The 11,743-nt window shown below is 37.6% G+C and overlaps 1 protein-coding gene across 1 annotated transcript; it reads left to right on the top strand.

Annotated features, from left to right (window-relative positions):
* The first annotated feature begins 869 nt into the window (after nt 1-869).
* Nucleotides 870-11,426, top strand: LOC128198034 (uncharacterized). The gene is made up of 2 exons (XM_052889647.1): nt 870-9,112; nt 10,330-11,426. Exons 1-2 carry the CDS (start codon nt 8,820-8,822, stop codon nt 11,204-11,206), a joined length of 1,170 nt encoding a protein of 389 aa, XP_052745607.1. The 5' UTR covers nt 870-8,819; the 3' UTR covers nt 11,207-11,426.
* Nucleotides 11,427-11,743: the final 317 nt, after the last annotated feature.

Here is an 11,743-nt window from a genome sequence, read left to right as displayed (position 1 = left end):
CGTGATATTACGTCGGAGTATGCCCGTGCAGTTTGGATCGTGCCGCGATGCAGCTCATGACTAAGGGCCCCGTAAGGGTTCGAAACTAGTCGGGCATACTCCGACCTAATATCACGAGAGTTTTAGCCGTGTTTCATAATCAATTAATATAAAAATACTATTTTTAATTTATGAATTGGAATTGTTCAAATCATTATTTTGACGGCCTCCATGGCGTAGTGGTATGCGCAGTGAACTTACAAGACCGAGGTCCTGGGTTCGATCCCCGGCTGGGCCGTTTGAGGTTTTCTTAATTGGTCCAGGTCTGGCTGGTGGGAGGCTTCGGCCGTGGCTAGTTACCACCCTACCGTCAAAGACGTACCGCCAAGCGATTTAGCGTTCCGGTACGATGTGGTGTAGAAACCGAAAAAGGTGTGAATTTTCATCCTCCTTGTTAGGAGGATGAAAATTCACTATTCTATAATTCGATTCGGGCTAACTTGTTAGTTAGCCCGCTTCCATCTTAGATTGCATAATCACTTACCATCAGGTGAGATTGTAATCAAGGGCTAACTTGTAAAGAAAAAAAAAACCACATACTGCAAATTTCAAGAAGATTACTAACCTAAAATGCACTAATCTTAATTTTCTCTGGGTTAATGCGCCCAGTGCAATAGCCTCGTTCTGCAAACTTCAAGAAGGTTTCTTTTTGGTTTAGGAAGTCTTGTCCTGCGAAAGTTTAGGTATTATTTGTTGTTGATTTAGGTATTATTTGTTGTTGATTTTCAAATAGATAAAAACTGAAATTTTCAGGTGAATAATTTCAACAGTCTTCGAAACAGACCAAATAGACCCAACAGAATTCGAAATTGTTGAAATTACTTACCAAAAATGTACTAAACTAAAATTTATCTGGGTTAACGCAATAGCCACATTCTGCCGACTTGAAGGTTTCTTCTAGGTCTAGGAAGTTTTCTCTTGAGGAAGTTAAGATATGATTTGTAAAGGTGTTGAATTTGTTGTTGATGCCTAGGTAGATAACAAGCTGAAATTGTCAGTTTAGGTAAATAATTTCAACAAATTAAGAAATTTAATTGTTGAAATTACTAACCTAAAGTGCACTAATCTAAATTTCCTCTGGGTTAATGCGCTCAGCTCATTCTGAAAACTTCATGAAGGTTTCTTTTTGGTTTACGAAGTCTTGTCTTGAGAAAGTTTAGGTATTATTTGTTGTTGATTTTCAAATAGATAAAAACTGAAATTTTCATGTGAATAATTTCAACAGTTCAAGAATTGGAATTGTTGAAATTGCTTACCTAAAATGTACTAAATTAAAATTTATCTGGGTTAATGTGACAAGTGCACATAGTCACATTCTGCGAACTCCAAAAACATTTCTTCTAGCTCTAGAAAGTTTAGTCTTGAAAAAGTTAAAATATTATTTGTAAAGGTTTGGACTTGTCGTCGGTTTCTTTGTAGATAACAAGCTGAAATTGTCGGTTTAGGTAAATAATTTCAACAAATTAAGAAATTTAATTGTTGACATTACTGACCTAAAATGGAATAATCTAAAATTTCTCTGGTTTAATGGGACTAGTGCAATAGCCTCATTTTGCAAACTTTAAGGTTTCTTTTTAGTTCAAGCAACAAAAAATAATTTCTTGTCTTGAGAAGTCTTGTATTGAGAAAGTTTAGTTATTATTTTTTGTTGATTTATAAATTGATAAAAACTAAAATTGTCAATTTAAGTAAATAATTTTAACAGTTCAAGAATTGGAATTGTTGAAATTACTAATCTTAAATATATGCAATCGTCAAGGATTTTTGTTAGTCTAGGAAGTATTGTCGTGAGAAAATAAGAGTATTATTTGTAAATTGTTGTCGATTCCTGGGTAGATTCTGGTTTATCTTCTGAATGGATTTCAAAATTGTCGTTCAACCAATTTACTTCGATGTTATCAATATCTTCCAAGTCTTGTTGACTTATCTCAAAGTCCACAAACTCTCATCCATGCGACGACGTGACCGACGCGTTCAACGTCTTAATCAAAGAGGAGATAAGTATTTAAGATCGATGTCTACGGACAAGAAAACGCCAATTTCATATGTAATACACAATAACATATGAACCAGACGGATTATTTATTGTCTTTTACCTCTTTGGAGTATTCATTGTCCAGGTGACCAATGACATAATTAAATTTTGTGAGGTCGCATACACGAGTAATTCCGCATATGGTGAATTGGCCCTGAACTGAAATGTTACTTCGTCGTTTTGGTACGTCGTCGAACATTTTGCCATTGAAGAATGATAATTAAGTAATATTTAAGTCTTTGGCAATATTTATAATCTAACGTTATTTTTAATCAGCCTTCAAAGTTTTATATTAAGTACAACTTAAACTAAATAATAATCAGATGTTGGTAGCGATAATATTTTTGAAATAAAGTTATCAAGCAAACATGCTATTATATTAACAACTATTTCCATGTGTTTCTCCGCGCAATTTTCATAGGGCGAAAGTATGCAACATCTAAAGGGTCATTATCTCATCATCTCATCGGGCGATGCTTCTGCGCTCGCCCAAACCCCCCGGTGACGCCGTAGTGGTCCCACATGGAGCCATCGGCACTTACTCAACACGAAAAAAAAAAATTCTGTGCGTTTCTCCACGCAATTTTCATAGGGCGAAAGTGCAGTAAGTGCGTTGTATTCGGAGGAAGGCAAATAAATGCAATGTTATTTGCTTCGCGGTTAGCCATGACTTCTAGAATAATATGAGAACTGAGATTGTCGCCCACTAATACTTTTTTACCGGTTTGTTTTTTTTAAACTGGCAACATAGTAAAATGAAACCAATCTTTGAAGCACTGAGCATCAAACCAGCCCGATTTGGTACGGTTGTAACGAGCTTCTTTGGGCCCGTTCTCAGTCCAAGTCTCCCACATGTTTTCGGCTTTGTAAACAACGTAGACAGGTGCCATTTCTGTTGCACTACCACATATCATTATTGATGTCGACGCTTTCGATGACTTTCTTGTAATCTCAGGATATTTGGTCCCACGCTTTACCAAAACTTTTACAGGGTCGTCAACTAGGCAAGTTTCATCATAATTCCAGATATTTGTATCTGGTTCGCCTTCAGTCTCCTTTTCGAAGTTGACGAAAAAATTCGTTGACTATAGTTTCATTTACCTCTGCTCGGCCATGAGTAATATTCCTAGCCACTCTATGAGACAGAAGAGATTTATGGCGTTTCAAAAAGGAGTGGGCCTATTGACTATTTAGTGCTTCTATGTCAAGATTCGAAGAAAATGATGTTCTACGCTCCCGACCAATACCCAAGGCGTCAAAGAACCTCCAGACTTTTGCTGCATCCTTATTTTCTACGGACTTCTTTTTACTTCTTTGCTATTGCTTCTGCCAATGTCAGTTAGCTTTTCGTAGCATCTAGCACAATGTCTTCTTTTTGGACCCATTTCAAGAACGTGTCCAGAGATTTTTCTTTTTTAGAATGAGAGGGACAAATACAAGAATAGAGTCGTCGTTATCAACCCATATTCGGCTCACTGCTGAGCACGAATCTCCTCTCAGTATGAGAGAAGTTACGCACCACGCTGGCCCAATGTGGATTGGCAGACTTCACACACGCAGAGAATTAAGGAAATTCTCTGGTATGCAGGTTTCCTCACGATGTTTTTCCTTCACCGTTTTTCTATCATACCTCTCATTTATTACATTTCTATTACGCTCCTCAAAGGATACATACGTACATGTCGTGGGCCGGGACTAAAAAGTCGTTCCAGTGTTACAGTGTTGCACGGACATATAGCCAAAAATTTTAAAAAGCTTGTATTGATCGTAATGTATTGATGATATATTTGTTTGTTTTTACTCATAAAAAAACTTACTCTTCCGGTGAAAAATTGAGCTTGATTGGTGATAATAACGACCGAGGCCTGCTTAGACGCCACATGCGACGTTTCTTCATTCCAAAACGTAAAAAAAAATACTGCGTGTAACTTGTAAATTTAGTTCCCACAACGATGCTATAAATACCAATGACATCGGAAATTAGAAAATTCAGATATTGAAAATTTTGAGCACGCAATAATAATAATAATAGAGATAACAACGCTCCGCATTCTACTACGCTGGTACGTTCTGTGCGGTACAGGTGCCTGGGTTGTCTTTTTAAAAAAAAAAAACGATACACGAATTATGTTTTAAGCAACCGTCGGGTATGGAAGCGGGATGAGACTGAGGGCTGGTCAGGCGGACGAAATACTTGTTGGTGAGGAAAAAGCTTAATTGGCGAAATGTCAGCAGGAAGGGGTGCTAAGAACACTTATAACAGTATGCATCGTAACAAATCAGCTGACTACACTACCTATTTAATAGGTATATATTTTCTTGACTTTTTTTTTTAAAGAATATTTGCCATATCTTTTATAATATGACCAAAATTCCCATTCCCCTCCAACTAGTCGGGAAAGACTGCTAGGAGTGGGTATGACAATAGACCAACGGGGCGGGGATCGGACCACCACCCCTCGATGATGAGCCCGACCGCTCTTACCGTTGAGCTATTGAGGCTTTTGGACTTATTCTATTAGGTAGTTAACTTACTTCAGATTGTCTGATAGGATAGGGCTTGAAATGACCGCCACCCACTGGGTCGCAGATCCGAGCGCGACGCAGTGTTTCAGCGTGGAGCCGTTGCTTAAAGTTGTATCTCGAGAACACTCCTTACTTTGTAAATGCATTTAAAATCCTCACTCGTATTGCGTCTGCAGTAAGGCACTCACTTGCGAACACTTTGTCTTCAACAAAGAAGAAAAAAGTTAAAGGGTGTCCGGTGACTGTGGTGCCTAGACTTGAGGACCAAGTCTTCTAATCCAGCTTTCACCAAAAGCGTCAGTTAGCCATTTCCGCACAGGAAATACCACATGTGGTGGAGCACCATCATGTTGATACCACGTATTCCGCAATAGAGCCAACATCATCTCTTATACAAATTTCTGTATCTTCGTTTGGAGGAATTCGTGATACAGTGTTCCGTTTAATCGCTCTGGTAAAAAGAGAGGTCCTATAATTTGGTTTTTAAAAATACCGGCCCAAACGTGCACAGACCAACGTGCTTGATGCCCGGTCTGCTGTATCGCAAATGGATTATTGTGAGCCCAAATGTGAGAATCCCGTCTATTCCACATTCCGTTCCTTGTGTGAGTGGACACATTAGTCCATATCACATTGGCAGCTAACCCGGGTTTTGAAACCACAGACAGTATTATATATGTAGATTAGTCGCTGATTTTCGTTCCTCCAGAATTGTCCGTGGAACTGTTGAACTTTGTTCCACTTTTCGTTTGATCGACAGACCCATTGTTTATTTTAGTGTTATTTTCCATAATACAGTTAACCTTATCCTTGAGGCTGATTAGTTCACTCTGATAGTCGCTTATAGGAGATAATTTTGATTTTGATTTTCACTAGCCTGTTAAGTTCGACCTCAATGCCCTATTGAGTGAGAGTGAGACGCCTATGGTCGTTAGAGGTATCGCATATTCTTATAGTCGTAAGTCGGGCGTTAGGAACGGGGATTTGTTTATGCCATGCATCCTTGTCCGTGAAGAACATGGGCGGAATCTTTTCCTTGCGAGGTTGCTGCATGGGAGCATCCTGGGACATGTGATATTGTGTCTCCACATGCATGGATGGTTATCATTGTTGGAGTTGAGTTCGTCATACAAGTTCTTTACTTCTTGAAAGTGGTGCTGTTCAGTTTCTGCGCTCTAGCTGGGTTCTTACGGTTCGGATTGAAATATTTGGGTTACATTTCATGATCATGTTGTTCAAATTAAAAAAAACAATAACGGGGTACTACAAAAACGATTCTTGTAATAAAAAACTTATTAACTCTAATCTTATAATAATATATGTAGTTTCACAAACGGTGACAGTTAACTATTATTATTTATCCAAAACCAGATATTACTTCACTTCACATATCACTGGTGGGTTTACTTTTCCCTCTTTATCACTTCGATAAAAATTAAGTATAAGGATTGTAGAAAATTCTTAGTTATTGTAAAAATTCAGTTAGATAACAAGATCTTCTCAATAAATATTTAAGGTACCTTTTACTTTCCTTGCTCCAGGAACAGCCGCATTAGGCCTTCTGATTGAAATATGGTTAATCTCTCACATGCAAGTGGACTTCGTTTGAATATTTCTACAATCTGTTTGACTTTTATGTTGACGTCTTTTATTTCTTTTAAAGCGGATTGTACAATCAGGTATTTGCTTCCACTTATTTATTCTAATTGCACCTTTAATGTTGAAAGCATTGTCACTCGTCGCTGCGACAATATCAACTTTAATTTCCCAAGTGTCTGTAATTTTTTGAAGTCGTTCTGCTAGGTTTTCGTAAGTATGTCTGTCTGGAAACTGAATGCATTCTAATAAAGATTTTAGTTCTGCCTGTTGGTTAAAAAATGTACCGTTACTGTGCAATATAGTTGCCGTTGGGAGCGGATGTCCAGCCATCAGTTGTTATGCTCACATATTCTGAATTATTGATTTCTGACTCACTATTAGTTTAGTTTGGTTGTATAAGTTTGTTAATGAAGCATTCGATAATGTCTTGCGACTAGGTAATTGATATGCTGGGTTTAATTCTTTTATAAACTCTTTGAGCTCTGCAGATTCAATGACATTGAAGGCTAAGTAATTTTTTGAGAAAACTTTCACTAATAATTTTTAATATTTAAATGTTCTGTTATTTTTGCTGAAAGTGGCTTATAAAAATATTGTGCTAATTTTGGGTTAGTGGTCAGGCTTTTTAGTTTATATAGATCGGTGCTTGTGCTGGTGGTAGTTAGTAAAGGCAGTTGAACCAGATGATGTAGATGAGGTAGACGTGGAAGCAGCGGGTATCTGAAGTTCAATTCTGGGTGAATCAGTAGGTGTTGTGGAGTGACGGACTTCTGTTGCAGAGGAAGCTATTGAAACAGGTGATACAGTGTCTGATCAAGTTGTAAGCACCGCCATCTTTCTCAAATTAAATCAAGTTAAAGTTAAATCGGAACACTAGCGGAGAGAAACACACTCATGACCGCTCTCGTCCGCGCTCCGGTGCTGAATCCCTTGTTATTTACGTATGCGAACTAACGCCCGCGTAACAAGTTTCTACTGTAACAAGTGTAACTATAAAAACAATCCAAATATCATTTAGACAGGCACAAGAAATGTCACTAACGAAAGGCCGTATTCATGCAAATTGTGCAGCTTCACAAGCAAGCGAAAATAATTTACGCTTCGCTTGCTTGTGAAAACACATTATGCGGTCACATATTCTCCTATTGTTCATGGAAGATCACGTGAACAAAGTGACCTAAAGACATAAGCATAATGAGGACGTTAAGCAAAATACACAGTAAAATAATCAAAGCAATGTATTTATCAATTAAGACTAATCACACCACTTCGGTTATTTATTAAACTATCATTTGGCATAGAATTTGGTGATGTAAATAATAAAGTGACGTTGTAATGAAAACCCCATCGTGCCCCAGGGTAGGGGCAGAATGGGGTACGTTTTTATTTTGCGTCACAGTCCAAGCAGATGTGGATTTCTTCTGTATTATCGTCGTCTACACCAGCACAAGCTGTATGAGCCCACCGTCCGCATATTTGGCAAGCCACCCAACCTTCACAAGACTTTAAATAAGTGTTGTTCACGTCAAGGCAGTACAGGCACATGGTATCCTCGTCGGTATTCTCTACACCAGAAGGAGCTTTTTGGGTCTTCTTCTTTAACTTGGGGTCATTGGGATTGGAACACTTTTTCGTTTTCTTAAGTTGTTCTCGTTCTTCTAACTCAATTTTGTAGGGGGTTGAAGTGAGGACAAAAGTTTTTCCTCGGCGATAATTTTTTCTCGTTTGGTTTCTTTGTTCGACTGTCGGGATCGCGAGAAGTTCTTGAGGCGAAGCATTTGCAAACGAAGTTGTTAAATCACGACATAATTTTCAAATCAGTTATTTTGAGGTATTTACATTTAAACACAATTTTAGGGACGCCGTACTAAGTAATAGGCACACAGCAAAATCAGCTGATATGTTAGCGAGCACCGAGGGCCGTTGACCTTTGTGCGTTTATTTTATGTTAGTTTGATAACATTTCTTTGTCAGTGTCTTACAAAGTGCCACCAACTTAGTTACCTAAATGCGCAGTTTGTTTGGTAATACTGTGTCCATTATTTTGTTATTTTTAAATCATAAATTGAAAAAATAAAAATTACATAAAATGTACCGAAGTGTTTGTAGATTTATGTTCATGATACAGAACCTCGAAAAAAAATATCCGCACTTATAAACTAAATCATCCTGTATAATAGATTATTGAACACCCTTTGATATTAGACATCAAGCATTAGGAAATATAAATATAAGAAAAATAGAAAGTTATAGATCAAAATGCTTAATGATTAGACTTTTTAAAAATAACAGTCTGTCAAGTCCTTTTGGATCCAAGCGGCTTCCGCTGTCCGCAATCGAAAAGAGGCTCTCGCAAGGTACAGATAAATCGAGTGTTTTTGTTCAATCCAATAAGCTATGGGATAATTTTTTAAGTGCACAACTGCTTGTACTTAGAAATGCTTAAACTCTTCAATAAGCCGTGAGTTTCCAGTGCATTAGGCTGGTTTTACAGTCACGCCGCTAGACGCGCCGTTGGACAGCGCGCGTTTGAACAGCGGTGCACCAACTAGTACGGCGCTCCTCAATTAGTACGGCGCGTTTCGCTGCTGTGAGACAGTCGTGTACAAACAGATACAAAATGAACGGCAATGCGGTTAGAGTACTGGCTATTTACTTTTTATGGAAAAAAAGGCAACAAAAACGTCGAAGAACAGTAGGTGTTGATCCTTATAACGCTACAAGGTTACTGAGAGGCAAACACGTAACATCTTTCTCTGATTTACGAGAAAATAGTTATAAATTTTATAAATATTTTCGCCTATCAACCAGCAGTTTCGACGAATTACTGTGCAAGTTAGAGTTTTCTTTACGAAGATCCAGCATACGTCGCATCCCCATAGCTCCAGTGGAAAAATTGGCGATTACTCTAAGGTAAGTGAAATAAAAGAGTAGGGTTTGTAATAAATGATAATATTTGTTTGGCTTATTTTAATCACAGTCGTATTTTAATTACAACCTAACACACTTATTCATAAATGCTGATTAAACCTATTTTAGTTAAAATGGTCTTAAAATCGGAATCTTCTCTTTCATTTTGCAAATGTAGATTTGAATCATAGTCTCATTTTAATCAGTCTTACTTTGTAGCTAAAAATTGACAAGTACTTGTGAGGTTAAATACATAAATAAATAAATACATACTTTGCCCTTTCGGAGCGGCATTGCCTCCCAGGCAGTAGCATTTTGATTTTTGCGAAGTAGTAATAAACTTTTTAAAATAAATCTGTAAAAACTAACTAATATCCTTATTGATTCTCATTATCAGGATAATTTGAGTTATTATCGCCAGTCGGCGATACGACATTTGATAATTCTACTGCAGATTCATTTGATAATTCTACTGCAGATTCATAAAGCTGCTGTTGAGGTGTAGAGGTGGTAGCATAGGCATAGGTATAATTATGAAGTGGCAATGTTTGAGTTGTGTAATTATAAGTAGAATTTGCGTTCACACTAGAATTAACATTATTTGCTGGTGATGAAAAGCTAGGTGTCGTAGTCGTTGGAGCTGAAATCCCAATAAGTAATTCTAGAACCTTTGCGCGAAACTGCAGCTTTTGATAAGCACTTAAATTACTTAGAATCGGACCAAGAGACTCAAAAAATGACAAATCATCAGGATTGAGGTTGGAAGGGGAAGTATTTTGGTTAAGCAACGTTATTAATTCGTTTTCAAAATTTGATTGTTCTGATTTACGTTTATTCATTCCACTACGTTTATTCCATTTGTTTTGACTATTTTCTGTGTTTTCCTGTGGTCTATGGAGCTGAGATGGAGTACTCAAGTTATTCGCTGATGTGGCTGTTTCAGTCAAATCTTCAGATACGATAGACTGATTATCGCTTAATGATTCTGTAACTTCATTTTCTGAAATACGATCAAGGAATGTCATTTGGTCGAAAAATAGATACTTCTTGTGTTTTGCAGCGCTTCCAGATGGCGTATTTCGCATATTCCCTTTTGTTCTGAAATAATTATCTCTGGCTGATTTCCATCGATGGCGTATTTGTTTATCTGCAATAAAAACGTATTTTTTTAGGTACTTACCTATATACTAAAATCAAATGAAAATACTTTTTGTTTTCAGGTTTTTGGCAACGGGCAGTACTTTCTCCGATTTATCTATCACATACAGAATGGGAATCACTACTGTAGCTAAGATAGTAGATGAAGTTTGTTCGACTATATGGGAAAAACTGCGTCATGAATGTCTACCTGAACCAACTACAGAAATGTGGCAGCGCATAAGTGAAGAATTTCAGTTATATGCAAATTTTCCAAATTGTTGCGGGGCGATAGATGGTAAACACATACGTATAGTAAATCCTGCAGGTGGAGGCTCAATGTTTTATAATTATAAACATTTCTATTCTATCGTCCTTTTGGCAATGTGCGATGCGAACTATTGTTTCACATATATTAACATAGGTTCTTGCGGGAAAAACTCAGACTCTACAATATTTCAAGAGAGTTCACTATTTCAAAAGTTACAGAACAATAGTTTGAGGTTGCCAGGTGTAAAGCATCTGCCGGGCACTAATATAACAGTACCACACATAATAGTTGGTGATGGTGCATTTGGTATATCCAACCATGTGATGAGACCTTATGTGCGATCCAACATGACTCATAAAAAGAAAATATTTAATTACCGCTTAAGTCGTGCTAGACGGTACATAGAGTCGACGTTTGGAATAATGTCCAACAAATTCAGAGTATTCCATACTACTATGAGTGTCAGTTTTCCTATTGCAAAAAAGATAGTTCAAGCCTGTTGCATATTGCATAATTTTATTAGAGTACGGGATGGCTACAACGTTAATCACACATTAACTATAACGGGATTGACTGATCTAATTAACGACCCAGATCATAGATCAGGAAACACATTACGCGATATATTCGCTAATTACTTCGTATCACCCACTGGTAGCGTGTCATGGCAAGATAGATCTGTGTTCTGATTTTATAGTTGACACCTACTGCGAAATTCAAAAATGGAACGAAACGAAACGCAGTAATATCGTCGTGGCTTATTTGATTTACCTACCCAATTAATATTTTTCACTAGGTGACCCGGCAGACGTTTATGTTTTAATGGAGGATGGAGGATTTCGTTTGTGCAACTAGCGGTAAACATGTATGTAACAAAAAAGATTTTATTAATAAATGTTTCTTACCTAAGTCTGTATTGAAATTTTCACAACACAATTCCTTTCCAATTTCTTCCCAGGCTTTATTTTTTGCGTCCTTATTCTTATAAAAATCATCGGCCGGGTCCCATAAACATCTTCTAATTCGCACTTCGTCAATTACTCGACCCGTATCGATGTGATTCATTTTGTACACAACAGTACCTAACGGCACGTCTCAACGGCGTGAGACTAAAACGCACAATGGCCGTAGAAGCGCACGAGCGGCGCGCGCTTCGACCGCGTCGCGCGAATAGGACGCGTTCAACGAACGGCGCTGCTCAAGCGCGCGAATTTGAAACGCTACTA

Source organism: Bicyclus anynana, chromosome 26, assembly GCF_947172395.1.
Source record: "Bicyclus anynana chromosome 26, ilBicAnyn1.1, whole genome shotgun sequence".
NCBI lineage: Eukaryota > Metazoa > Arthropoda > Insecta > Lepidoptera > Nymphalidae > Bicyclus > Bicyclus anynana.
This window is presented reverse-complemented; position numbering and strand designations above follow the sequence as displayed.